Below are 14565 nucleotides of genomic sequence, written 5' to 3'. Positions count from 1 at the left end.
TAAACAAAGTGCCCAGAAAAACACAGAATTCAAATGTCAATTATTTTCCTTTAAAGCATCTGCATTCTAACATCTGAAGGTGCTGCGGTATCTGTCCTGTTGAAAGGTCCCGCATCACGCGGGCCAATACAATGACGTTTGCACTTATTGGGATGCGCAACCTTTTTAAACCTCCAGATTGGGTGCCCAGGTGCGTTATGTATCTCAGGAAGCAGGGATTCCCGGAGCTGAAATCAACGCAGTTTGGCTCTGGAGACCCCCTGCGTCAAAGCTATTTCAAAAAGTAAATCAAACAAGACAACACGTCTTTTAACGCTGATCAAGTGGTTAATGTGTCCCGGACGAGATGACAAATGAGGCCCTTTTCCATGTTAAATTATACAGAACGGTTCCTATTTGGGCTGTGATGAGATATCTTTGCTGTCTTTTCCTTTCAGAAGCCTGCTGCACAATGGGGACAGTGACCGTTCTCCTTGGATTGAGCCTGTGCTTCTCTGCCGTGGCTGCAGAGTCAAAGGCAGTGACCACATCTCTTACCACCAAGTGGCCCTCGACTCCTTTGTTACTGGAAGCCAGGTAAGAACGCGCTCTGTATACCGTGGCTCTTTGGTCATGGTTACTGTTAAAGCAGCAGTTCCCCCCTTTTTTTCAACCCTTTGAGTGCAGGTGCGGTTGCGAGACCAGAGGGCCATGGCCCCTCCAGGACTTCGACCACGTGACTGCTCAGTTACTGAGAAAAAAAGGGGAGGTGTCATCCCCTTTTCATTCCTGATCAGTGCAGATCTATCTCCCCTAACAAAAACGAGTAGGATTTTGGGGTGTAGTTAGTCACGGGGCGTCCAACGGGTTAACTCCCCCCCCCCCTTTTTGTTAGTTAAATATAGATGGGAAATGGGGTCCCCAGAGCTGAAACATGCTATTTTCAGCTCTGTGGCCACCCCTGGTTTCTGAGATACCTTACTGGTAAAGGTAGCACGTTTCAGTCCCCTCCAGGGTAAACGAAATGACGCCTGTTTTAAAGGTCCTACGTGACGCAGGCCACATGTCAGCCCGCTCGACGCACAAAGTTTAAACCACTGTATTCACCCTGGAGGCACGTACTTCACCACTTTCGGTGGTACAGTATGTATCTCTGGAAACAGGTGGTCCCCAGAGCAGAAATTAACACCGTTCTGCTCTGGAGATCCCTGACTCAAACCGAGTGCAAAAGCCTGAGGCGGAACTACATTTTAAACCCTTTTGGTGCCCACGGATCATGGGGTCTGACACTCCACTGGCCCGCTGATTTTAGTAGCTATGTTTTTGTACGAAAAGAGTGCAGAACGCGGTCATACAGGAAGAGGACTCATGATTGTGAATGCTGCCGTGGCACTGGCACTCATGGGGTTAAGCAAAGAAGTGTAATTTTTCACATTGAAACTCCCGTGTAACGCAAGGCCATGGAAATGTATATAGGAGAAATGTTATAATTGCTTGACAAATCTTGAAATATATTAATTTGTAAGTTTTTAATCATAATGCAATTACAATAAGCTGATGGCCCTTCTACTCCTAACATCTTTCTGATCCGGCCCCTTTGGAACACTAGTTAAACAGCCATGACCCTCTAGGATAATACCAATTGTTCTTACCTCTTTACAAATGTATGTAAGAGAAAGAGCTTTGCTTGGGTAATTAAGCTGCATCCTACAATGAACTTCCCTGTAAATACATTTTAATGGGGATTGTTGGTTTAAAGCTTCGATCCTCCATTCCATTTGCTTCCGTAGTCTAAAAACACAATGAATATATATGTATGTTATGTTATGTTAATGACCTCTCACTTTCAATCTCACAGGTTAGCTTGCTTCCTCTGTTCTTTAAAGCATCAAAGCCTTTGAAAACAACAAAATAGTGTTTTCCCTTAAGTAGGAAGCACGGGGTCTCTAGAGCTGAACTGTGTTACTTTCAGTTACGTGGACCCCCTGCTCCCCGAGATACTAACATCTGAAGATGCTGCCGGTATCTCTGTCCTGTTTAAAGGTCTCGCATCACGCGGGCCAAAAGGAAGTCACAAGGGAGGATGTTGCAGTTCCCTGTTGAGACCTTTTAAACAGATGTTTTGTGCCCAGCCAGGGCTGCAACCGGCATCACCTTTCAATGTAAGTATCTCTGGAAGCAGGGGATCCCCGCAGCTGAAATCAACGTGGTTGAGCTCTAGAAACCTCCTGCTACAAACATAAAAAAATAAATAATATAAAGCAAAACATGAGTTAATGCCACTTTGACTTGTTCATGTAAATATTTCTGCTTTTGACAAAGCATACAGGTACATGTTTAAAATAAAATGCTTTAATGCTGCCACGAAACGAAGGAGGTCGGCAACCGGCCAGGGATTCCGAGTCGATCAGTCGGAAATTGAGGCCTAAGAAGTATCCAACGCTGGCGACAAGGCCACCCCCCCCTCCCCCTTTTCCCTATGTCTTTCCTTTGTCCTGTGGGTCCCGCCTGTCTCGTCCTGTGTTTCGGTGTAGTTTGTCAATGTGGTTACATGTCTGTATGTTCTCCCAAGTAAAATAGGGATGGTCAGTTTTATTTGTTTTTTGGTACTTGACAATGGTTTGTGACACATTGTATAAATTGTAAAACCCATAAAAACGGAAGTTATTAAAAAAAATGCTTTAATGCCATGAAAGCAGCAACTGATGCCAGCTGGTAAATATTACTGCATTTGAGCGCCTGAGTCTTCCCGGAGACTAGATTTACCAGAAATGCGAGTTCAACTGATTCATGACTTTGGTATCATCACCCTTAACATAAATTACGCAATCACCTTGCTAGGGAATCTGCAAGCTCCATTGGTGTGAATGGGGTTTACAGTGTCTTTAGCAAGGGGGAAGACTTCTCTGAATCATATTGAATGTGATCTATAGAAAATGAGGAATTCTACATACTGTAGGTACGCAAAGTACAAGTAAAAATATTCAGACTTCTTGCATATATCCAATTGTGCCTGTTTATTCCCGTTTTCTAAGAATGGGGGATATTAGCTGCCACGCTGTAAATTGAATTGACATTACATCTGTTTAAATGTGAATTATTTTTTGTAAGCCGCACAGCCGGTGGCTTCTGCTGCTGACACCCTCTCTTTCTCCCCGTCTTATTCCTCTTCTTGTACTTGTTTTCCTCTTCTCTCACTGTACTCTTCTTGTTCTATAAGTTGCCTGCCATCCTGTTTGGTTGATATCAGATATCTGGAGCTGCTTTGTCTTCCTTTCTTAGTGAATTTTTAGCTGAAGAAGGCGAGGATAAGTTCTGGAGCTTTGTTGATGGAAACCAAGTAGTGGACGATCAAGGTGAAGTAATAAGACTTTTCTTTTCAACATTCACAAACCTGCTTCGTCTGTGTGTCTGTGTGTCTGTGTGTCTGTGTGTCTGTGTGTCTGTGTGTCTGTGTGTCTGTGTGTGTCTGACGTAACATGTCTTTGGCCTGGGCACGCTGCTTCTGGTATGGTATAGAACAGTGGTGCTCAACTCCAGTCAAGTCCCCCCCCCCCCCCAGGTCAGGTTTTCAGGATGTCCCTGCTTCAGCACAGCTGGCTCAGTCTTCAACTGAGCCTCTGAGCCACCTGTGCTGAAGCTGGGATATCCTGAAAACCTGACCTGTTTGGGGGACTCGAGTTGAGCACCCGTGATATAGATCCACATGTATTAAATCCAAGACACCCACAATCTTGACAATCAGTGGCAATCCTTCCTGCTGCTCCAAAATCTCTCGCAATTGGTGCTGACTTGACCAGAAAATAAACAAGAAAGGAGCACAACAAAGGATTGTGTAAGTAGAAAGTGCTTTTAAAGATAATATAGCAATATATTAAAAGCTCACATATAGGTTTGAAAAAAACGGCACGCATGGCATCTTCATCACAGTTCCAGTTTCTGGCTGACAAATGCTTGCTTCCAAAACGGAAGCAAACATTCACCGTAACGCCCAATCTCTAGGGAGACGGATGCTCAACAGCCTCGTATAGAAACTTAGTGTCAGACGTCATAGCGTGATTATTAGGCCGCTTATAACCTCTGCGTCGCGACAAAACAAATGTATTGAATCCGTCGCGTGCACGTATAGTAGGAGCGACGCGACAAAGCGACGGCTTGGTTCCGATCGCTGGCCGTCAATTTGATTTTTTTTCAGTGACCGAAGCGTGACGTCTCCGTAGCAAGGACTATAAGCGCGGCCTTAGACGGCCACTACGTGTTTCGGGCCATATGCTTTCCCCCCTGATGAAGCGTATGACGCGAAACACGCATTGGCCGTCTAATCACGCTGTGACATCCGGCACCAAGTTTCTCCACGGTGTATGTTTGCTTCCGTTTTGGGCTCACCGTTGGAAATGAAGCAATTGTCAGCCAGAGACTTTGGAACTGTGATGAAGATGGCGTGCGTGCTGTTTTTTTTCTTCAAAACTATATGTGAGTTTTTAATATATTTGCTATTTTATCTGTAAAAGCACTTTCTATTTACACAATCCTTCGTTGTTCTCCTTTCTTGTTTTATTTTTTTTTCTTTCTTTTTCCTATGGTATAGAATATGTAGTTATCAGACACTCACAGGAAGCATTGATATGGTGCATAAAGGTTTATTTTAGATCTTGGCTTTCTGCGAGTGCTTGATAACTACATGTGTTCTCCCTCTACACATGTACACGCACGCTCTCTCTTCTCCCACCCCCCCTCTCCTATTTTTGTGGGGGAAAAGGTAACCAAGTGGTGTATCATCTGTGCAGAAATATAGCTGCACCCTAATACCATGAATCAATGAGTCCCTTAAGCAGGCAATCCATTCTAGGATAGGGGATCACATCTTGGTGATTGATTGCCTTCATACCCAAATTTGACACCTATATTATGCTTACATAGTATTTGTTAGCTTGTAAACACAAGCTGAGACTGGAGAAGGGGGGCGTACATTCAACAAGATTTTGCACAGGCAGGGCCAGTTTTAGAATTTTTTGCTGCCCATAGGCACATACCTTTTTGCCGACCTTTTCCTCTTGCAGCGTCATGACGTCACACGGCTACACATTGCGATGTGACGTCACGTTGTCATGGCAACACATTGCCACGTGACGTTGCGGTGTCATTTGACGCTGCAGAAGGAGGAGGGTGACGCAGGACGATGTAAGAGACCTTTACAGAGGCTCCACGCTCTCCCCCGGCAATTGGTTTAATTGTTGTGGAGAAGTGAGCAGGGCCTCTGCACCCACAGCACCGGCCCCTCTGAAATTTACCGCCGTAGGCCTATGCCTAAATACTGGCCTGGGAACAGGCAGAGCTCCTCTCTCCCCCTCCCGTTGTCTTTGTTGGTTCTCTTATATGCACTGGGTGGGGATAAGGATAAAAACCTTAATTCACAAACCGTTGTTCATTCACAGGCCCCAAAGAAGTGCTAATTGTTTCCCTGCCCCCCAATGAGAGCTGACAAATCTTTGCTGTTACCATGGTTCGATTTGTCTAGAGAATCCAGTTAGAATGTTGCATTGTTACAATGTTCCAAAAGGTTGCTTTCTGATTACATGGGATTGAACCTTGAAGGTTCGTCACAATTGTATTCATTGATACAGTAAGTGTTGATTTATTTTGCCTCCTTTGGGGACCATCACTTTAACTGTTTGCCTATCCTAGGTTCCGATTACTCAAACTACCAGCTGATGTTGACCAGAGCTGGCCAGCACCTTTCCCCCCTGCAGCAGAACATGTTGAAGTTTGCTCTGTCCCTTCGTTCCTACTCTGCCACTGTGCAGACGTTCCAACAGGTCAGTATCACCTCAGCCCAGGCACCTCCTGAGCGACTCCCCATGTTTCCTTGGTGTGTTTGGACGCGCTTTGTCTCCTCCGCATCTAAGCCTTTCTTGGCTGAACAGGGACCTTGAAACAAAGCAGAAGTACACCAGAGCACATGAGATTTCCATGTTTTTCACAAGAAGTAGCATCAAAGAATATACAGTTTGCACTCAAATAAGTGTCAGTATAAACACGTTGAGGGAAGCTCACGTCTTCACGTCCGAAATGAATCCACTCTAACTGCTTTTGCAGACACATGACGGCATTCTGGTACCCAACACGTTTCACAAGATTCCTTGCTTCACTAGGCTGCGTCCATAGACACTGCAGCCGCGCGGAGGCTGAGGGAAAGCGAGTCTATGAGCGCCGTCCGGGGGCGTGTCTATGAGCGAGCCAGTGACGTCACACAGCTGGTTCGCCCTAATTGGGCAAACCGCTCACGTGACTGCCCTATCGCACGAGAAATCAGTTTTTACTGATTTCACACGCATCCCGCTTGCGTGCGCCCGCACGCTGTATAGACGCGATCACTGCCTTTAGGCAGTCTAATCGCTCAGCGTGCGGACACTGGTGATGAGGCAGGAGCACAAATGAATCACCTGGGCTAGAGCCTTTAAATCAGACGGCCTGTCTGCAGACATACTGGCTCTGAGGTCTGGTTCCCTGATATTTCTTTTTGTGCTGCTGGACTTGACTCTCTTCTGGACTTGGACTAAGAAAAGCTATATGTTCTGCTGCACTTTGACCGAGAAAAATAAATAAATATTTATATTTTTTATGAACTTGGGCTAAACTAGAGCCTGCAGTTATTTTCCCAAAGCTGGTCTCCTGTTCTTATATCTGTGGGCGTCCCTCGCACCACCCTAACTAACATCCATTTTTATTTTTAGCTCTGGGGATCCCCTAGTTTCCCAGATACTTACTGGCAAAATGACTGGTATTACTTCCTGGTTTTTAAAGGAGATTTAAATGGCCATTCAATAGGAAATCATAACCGATGATGCAGCTTCCTATTGGCCTGAGATTTGGCTGCCATTTTGTTTTCCCCGTGGGTGATTTAAACCCAGTAACTTCACTGGTAAGGATCTAGGGGGCCCTCAGAGCTTAAAATACTGCTGTTTGGCTCAATGGGAACCACTTTTCCCTCCTTGAAATAAAATAAGATGCTTTTTAAGCCCACAAAAAAACAGGTAGTTTCACTTGAAGGATGATTGTTTGTTTCTAAGCCTGTTTACTAGCAGTGAAAGGCTGCGTCCTCCCTCCAGCCGTATAATAATCTTCTTTTCACACAGATAGCAGCTGACGAGCCTCCCCCCGCAGGCTGTACCGCTTTCATCGTGGTGCACGGGGAGAAGACCTGTGAGCTGGATAGGTTGACTTCACTTCTCAGAGATGCCTCGGACAGGTAGTTGGGGGGCGGGGGGTGGGAGGAAAAATGCATGTTTAGGATTCTCGTTTTTGATGTCTCTGCAGCCTCACAGATCATTTTCCACTCGGATGCATTTTTAATAGATCAGTGCCCCCTTATGAAGTTTAATTCTGCCGACGAGCATACATTTAGGGACCCATCATTACTGAAATACCTCCAAGAAAGCATACGTTAAAGTGGGTGATATTGTGGTTTTGGGATAGTGTACACAAGGGGTAGTTAACGTCAGTCTTCAGAGCTACCAACCGGTCAAGTTTTCAGGATAGCCCTGCTTCAGCACAGGTGGCTCAATCAGTGGCTCAGTCTTTGACTGCTGGTAGGTCTTGGAGTTTGATACCCCTGGTGTACACTCTGTTTATTTGTGTTTGATACCACAATATGGCCTGCTTTATTCTCTTGTGCTTGTATTTCTTTCAATATATTATAAATACTTTGTTTTCACAGGCACTTGGTTAATAGGATGCTTAGCTCATTGGTGTGTTCACCACATTCTGGACTGTATTTACTATGCAGTGCTATGCCGTAGACCACTTTATTACCCATTCCCTTCAGTAGACCAAAAAGTGTCTTCCAGCGCTGCAAGGTTTTTTTAGCACCGTTTAGTAAGTCGGTGCATATTGTACATGTCTGCCTATTATGTAATTCAAATGAGCTATCTAAGAACATAAGATTCAGGCTCCAAAGTTCTTTAAAGAAGCGGTCCAAGCTATTCGTTTTTTGTGTTTTTGTTTTTTTTAAATCATTTTTTTAAAAATCGGATTGAAGCAGGGGGCTCCCCTTAGCTGAACCCCATTAAGACACTCCGTGCTTTCCGAGATACTTACCTCTATAGGTGGTGCCGGTTTTTGGTGCTGTTTAAATGTCCCGTTCACCACAGACCAATAGGAAACCGTAATGAAAGAAGTCACGGCTTCCTATTGGCCTGCAGCACGCCGGTGCTTTGGAGCCATCATTACAAGAACCCCAGCTAGATGAGCCGGAAGCTTCTAGGGATGTATGTATCTTGTGAAGCAGGGGCTCCCCGGAGCTGAAATGAATGGGGTTCAGCTCGAGAGGCTGCTTCAATACAAATAAAAAAATTAAAAAACCTGCATAGCTCGGACTGCCTCTTATTAAGGATGATATCTTTGTTTTGGTCCGCTTCATCTTAAACCTATCAAGAAAGACAACCCTGTTTTAATCCTATCTTTTTGTCTTGCTTAGGCCAAAGCCTTTCTTGTTTAAAGGTGATCACAGGTACCCAGTCACTGCCACTGACAGCCCCGTGGTGATACTCTATGCTGAAATCGGCTCCAAGGAATTTCCCAGCTTCCACCAACTGCTTTCATCGAAGGCCCGAGCTGGAGAAATAGCCTACATGCTCAGACACTATGTTGCTGTAAGACTCCTTGTTGTGTTGTGCTCTGTATACGCGGTGCTCTTATGTTTGTAGCTTGTCGGCGTTCTGATTTTTTTCGTACCTTTTTTAGATACAATATCACCAGTAGGAAAGGTGGATAAGTAAAGCATCACTTGTAGTCACTGCTGGTAATATTTGTGCAGTTTAATTTTTTTCCAGTCTATGGTGCACATTGAAATCACTGTTTTATCAGTGTTGTAGATAATCCTGCACTGCCTTTTATCCACGTTCTTCAGAAACGTTTTGAAAACAAATAAGGAAGAACGAAGAATAATTCAGGGGTGTCCAACTCCAGTCCTCAAGGGTCACCAGTAGGTCAGGTTTTCAGGATATCCCAGCTTCAGCACAGGTTGCTTAGTGCCTTAAGGCCTCGTTCAGGGTGCCAGAGGCAGGAGTTGGAGGGCGGGCGTTCGGGAGGGAGGGCGGCAGTCTGCTGGGCGATGTGTGTTCATCCTCCCCAGCAGACTTTTTCAGGAGTTGAGGAGGCGGGGAGGGGGCGGGGCTACAGACGGCAGGTTAGGGATCCAAGTTGCAGTCTTGAAATCCTTCTCCAAGAATGATTTCATTGGCTGCCGAGGTCCCAGTGACGCTGCTGCAGCTTCACAAAACGAATTTTTATTGAAACTGTAGCCAGCGTCAACTCCGTACTTCGGAGACAGGGCAGCTGCTACCCTGACAACCAGTATTAAATTTGAATACATTGTGTCCCACGGCAGCTCGCACGTCAGCACGCCCTCCCTCCGAAGCCTGCACCCTGAACGAGGCCTAAGACATGTAGATGCATTGTAGGTTTTTTAGCTGCGGCCATATGAATAATGCTGATGATGTAGGGTAGATAAAGTTCGCCACATCTTTTTAATCCTTTGATGGGGAAGATCTACATAAATGTATGAATCTAAGTGATGGATGACGTGATTCACCTACTGTTTCTTTTGTACAATACCAGAATTTTCTATATAATTAATAAGTTAAAGACGTTGAGACCGAACAGTAGCCTACATTTGGATAGAGAATAGACCAGTTCTGTATTGGCATCTTTACTGAGCAATGCTACTTTATAGGACATCAACTAACACGTCTTCGTAAATTTGCCCAGTTCAAACCCATTCAAGTAAATGGTCTGGAAGGTGTCTTATGGAGTCACCCCGCTTAGTAAATATGGGGCCCATTTATTTGAATAGTATGCAAGGTGTCTACCAGCATTGAAGGTTGCGTGTGTAATGGAAAGTTATTCTGACCATAATGCAGAGATTGGGAGAGTGGCAGTAGTTCATAGGTTTCTCGTTCTGTATTATTCGTTTCAGAATCCTGGAACTGAAGGAGTTTTTCTCTCTGGGTATGGCGTTGAACTGGTCATTAAGAGCACTGAATACAAAGCCAAGGATGATACACAAGTGAAAGGTAAGCCTGGGGTTTGCAAATACTACTGAAAGGATATTTATTCTAACACAAGAAATAAAGTCAGGCAGCATCAGAAACACATTTATTCAAACTTTATGGGCCATGTTTACGAAGAAGTGCTACTCCATAAGACATCCTTCATTGCTGCAAGAATCCTTTACATACCATTTAAGTGTAGGTGCCTTAAAGGGGCATATTTACTAAAACATGTTACTTTACACCTTCCGGGCCCGAAGACACCTTACAACTCATACACTTGAATGGGCTTGAAAGGGCCATATTTACTAAGACGTGTTGGAAGGCGTCTCATGGAGTAGCATTGCTTAGTAAATATGGCCCTGCATCTTTAAATCAAACACACATTGCTTGTCTTGACTACATTTTGCCTTCCCACTTTTTACATCTGGGGCCATTGGTTAAGCTAAATACCATCCTCCTTTTGTCCTGTACAACTGTACCCGAACTTCCCTGTACCACAACACATTAACAGTGTAAGTATTTATACAGAGGCTTGTATTGTTCCTATATGTACATTTGTAGTCTTGGTTTTAGTTTTGTTATTGTAGCTGAAAAGTACATTTGGAGTGAGTATTGTCGCCTTTTTCTTTGATTCTGTCCTTTCTTGCTACAACAGTGTGAAGTGCAACTTTGCAGCTACACAGTCCTAAATTACATACTGGCATCACTGGCTGAGAACCTCTGAAATAGACTGATCACTAAGGTCTGAACTCCTCCTCCCCCTCAAAAAAGGCTGTAGGCCACTGTCCCTCCTTTGTATTGTTGAGCAATCTTTCAAGTGAGACAAATGAACATATTACAGATATTTTCCTTGGAGGTTAAGGAAAGAACTTGCATGGGTTTAAGGCAGGAGTGGCCAACTCCAGTCCTCAAGGGCCACCAACAGGCTAGGTTTTAACGCTATCCCTGCTTCAGCAGTGGTGACTTAATGAGCCACCTGTGCTGCAGCAAGGATATCCTTAAAACCTGACCTGTTGGTGGGAGTCTTGAGGACTGGAGTTGAGCACAAAAACACAGAAGAAATATAGTGCTCACTAATACGTAATGATATAATATGAAATCTGCCCCTGACGAATCTCCGTTGAGGGAAACGCGTAGGACGTTTGACGCAGTGACGTAATCTGGGAGGGGACCAGGCACTGTGTACCGTGGTAACTGTATCCTCCACGAGGCTGCTACTTGCTTTTTGCTGGTTTTGTACTGTGTGCTTCAGTGCATTTCCCTGTTAAGCACCGCCGTGTGCCATCACTATATTTACTCTCTGGTGTATTTGGAGCGTTACATTGTCATCGATTCCTATTCAATTGCTCTGTGTTTTACATCCTCTGTGGTTCAATATAGTGGCAGCAGGAGACTATACCGCCAGTACTACACTATTACATTACTGTCTTTGCAATGGTTTTAGTTTTCTGCCATTCACACACTAATATTATTCTGTGACTTATTGAACAGGCTTTGTTATATTACTTCAGGCTCTGTTACAGTATTGCAGATTATATCATATGTGGCTACACCTCTCTGTTGATTTACTGTGCGCTGTACATCTTGTTACACTGCACTGTATACGGAGAGGTTATTGTATAGCCAGCACTGCATTAATGTCTGTGTATATTATTGGTATATCGTCACCACTTTATTAACAGTATTGTGTGATCAATTGAGCAGATATACTTTATGTACTATTGCATATTTGTAGGAATGGGCTGTACCCTTATGCTGTCATACTTATATGGGATATTCCCACTGCAGACTTGATACATTATAATACCACACATTGCAGAGAAGGAATTGATTTGGCAATTAGTTTATTGTCGGCATGATAGACATGTTTATATCACACTGCACAATAGAGCGGTATATAGATTCAGTCCTACACAGGCTCAATCCACATACCACCAACCCATGATTGTGTGTTAAACTACCTGAGTTCACATTGATTCCTTGTCACTTAGTAGTCAGATGTCTTTATCTATTAATGGGTTGGACCTTCATTATGACAGGATCTCTCTCTCTCTCTCTCTCTCTCTCTCTCTCTCTCTCTCTCTCTCTCTCTCTCTCTCTCTCTCTCTCTCTCTCTCTCTCTCTCTCTCTCTCTCTCTCTCTCTCTCTCTCTCTCTCTCTCTCATATATATATTGTCACTTAGTAGTCAGATGTCTTTATCTATTAATGGGTTGGACCTTCATTATGACAGGATCTCTCTCTCTCTCTCTCTCTCTCTCTCTCTCTCTCATTCATATATATATATATATATATATATATATATATTATACCCATTACTATTGACTCTGGCCTAGACAACTACTCATTACATCTAACAGGAGGGTTTTCACCAGATAGCAATCATAGGTTGGCTTGATGGGTATGCTGTGTGAGTGACTGTTTCTAGTAGAGCACCAGCAAGCTACACTCTAAGACATTGGTTGTTGAGTTATGCAGCCGGATACATTATCCTACTAATTGTTAGGTACCCTCTGGTGGTTACATTGCACATCAAATTACCACTATAGTGTGGCAACTACCTCTACTAGGCGATACACCTTTGGGTTCACGTTACCAATCCTGGTCCATCCCCACCCTATTTTTAAATACACCACACATGGTTTTTCTTTATTAATGATCGGTGTGTAAACTTTTTTTTTTAATATTATTCATTAAATGTTATGTTTTAATAGCCCTGGAGTGCATCCAAAAATGAGCTTCTAGCTAGAGAGTGGGGGTCCAATCACCATACTCTCTATTTTGTGATATACTGGAGTTGAGCACCCCTGAATTAAGATATTGTGAAATGGGATTTCATGTGGCGGTGTTTGATGTCTGTTCTAGGTAACGATGCGAACGCTACGGTGATGGAAAAGGATCCAATTGATGAAGTGCAGGGATTTCTGTTTGGGAAGCTGAGGTATGACACTTTTATAGTTTAGATTGGTTTCTCAACACGGGTGGCTCACTGTGCAGGAGGAACATACTGGGCGATAAAGAATGGAATCTACAGAGTACCAATAATCTAAACCATCAATAAATCTCACCCAGTTAATCAAATGGGGATGATAATCGTGACAGGAACGCAATTCATATTAAAGGAAGAAGAAACGTATCCTGTAAATAGCACTCAAGATCAAAAACTCTGCCATATAAATCCTCCCTTATGAAAATGGCCATGATGAAAAAATAACCATTTATTAATAAAGAATAAAATAATGTACCCTGCTATAAGCCACACAAATTAAAAGTGATATAAAATCATGTGGCGATCACGTGAAGGTAAAATACACAAATGACCACCTTAGCAGTAAGATAGATAGATCTATCGAGAGAGATCTATCAATAGATAACTGTCTATATCTCTAAAGCTCCCATCAAAAGGTGGCGTGGATAGGGATAGGGACAGAGACAGATCGGAATGAAAGAATTAAGGGCACCAGCAGTGTTTCAAATATGCCGCTAAAGGTATAGATACAAAACATCAGCAAACCAGTAACAGGAATAGCTTGTCTGTATTATAACCGTACCAGAAATGGTATGTCCCTATTATTATAGTCTCACCAGAAAGCAGAGATGGGCGGAGAGCCAGAGTACAGATGTTGCCAAATGTACTGTTTTCGGTGCCGCCGACTAACCTTCTCAAATCCGCTACACCAAATAACATTACGTTTTGCGGCCAATGAGGTTTAATGCTGCGCGGTTCCCTGTTTCACTTCAAGAAACCAATTCTATCCTATTTAGATGAGCTGCGCAGCCGTCCCCACTCTTGTTTGTAGTCCCCAGCAGCTCAGAAGGTAACAAGCAGTCTGTCCCAGCCCCCTTGATGACATGAATTCCAGAACCTCCCCCTCATAATGCAGAGACCTATATTCGGGCATCTACATTATCTAGTAGACTGGGACAGACCGGAGGCTGCTTCTTACCTTCAGAGCTGCTGGGAACCCTGCATAGCTCATCTAAAAGGTTTGTATCGGTTTCTTGATGCCCCAACAGAATTAATGCTGCAGGGTCCCATTCAGAAGCTGGGGCCCCAGCTTCTGAATGGGATTTTTTTTAATCCTCCCTGGCCACTTACTGTTTTTGGGGCCCGTGATCGCTAGCGGTGCGGTCCAGGGCCAACATAGAGGACAGTAAGTCAAAAAAGCTACCCCTGAGATGCTGGTAATATATGGGGCATTATATTTCCTCTGGCTGCTCCCTTGTGTATGATGTCACTGTGTGTTCAACTTGAGTTTGCACGAGCAAGTCCCCTTCTTTACCTTTATTGGCTTTCTAAAAAGGACATGTTGGGATAAGGGTAACGAAAACACAGGTTTGACAATCACTTAATTTATCCAGAGACCCCCTAATAAATGGACTTCCAGAGAAACAAAAGAAGCCAAATGTTAGTTTTTTGCATGGTTAGATTAGTCTAAGCAAGCCAATTAGATTGCTAAACTGTTAGCAGAAAGTTGTTGTTTTTTGGGCTAGTTGTGTGAGATTGCACCTACATTGCAATTCTATCTCATCCTA

General features: G+C 43.8%; 1 protein-coding gene across 4 annotated transcripts in view; it reads left to right on the top strand.

Annotated features, from left to right (window-relative positions):
* Positions 1 to 14565, top strand: part of UGGT1 (UDP-glucose glycoprotein glucosyltransferase 1) — a 97220-nt gene that overhangs the window by 4181 nt on the left and 78474 nt on the right. For all 4 annotated transcript variants that reach the window (XR_012788005.1, XR_012788004.1, XM_075570341.1 and 1 more), the window contains exons 2-8: positions 438 to 576; positions 3262 to 3335; positions 5665 to 5795; positions 7116 to 7228; positions 8456 to 8630; positions 9956 to 10052; positions 12895 to 12970. Coding sequence is in view for 2 of the 4 variants with exons in the window: in XM_075570341.1 (XP_075426456.1) it covers positions 452 to 576; positions 3262 to 3335; positions 5665 to 5795; positions 7116 to 7228; positions 8456 to 8630; positions 9956 to 10052; positions 12895 to 12970 (791 nt within the window). In the remaining 2 variants the exon portion in view is untranslated. The remainder of the gene's footprint in view (positions 1 to 437; positions 577 to 3261; positions 3336 to 5664; positions 5796 to 7115; positions 7229 to 8455; positions 8631 to 9955; positions 10053 to 12894; positions 12971 to 14565) is intronic.

This window comes from Ascaphus truei, chromosome 14 (genome assembly GCF_040206685.1).
Source record: "Ascaphus truei isolate aAscTru1 chromosome 14, aAscTru1.hap1, whole genome shotgun sequence".
Taxonomy (NCBI): Eukaryota; Metazoa; Chordata; class Amphibia; order Anura; family Ascaphidae; genus Ascaphus; species Ascaphus truei.
The sequence above is the reverse complement of the archived record's forward strand: the minus strand, read 5'-3'. Positions and strand labels throughout refer to the sequence as shown.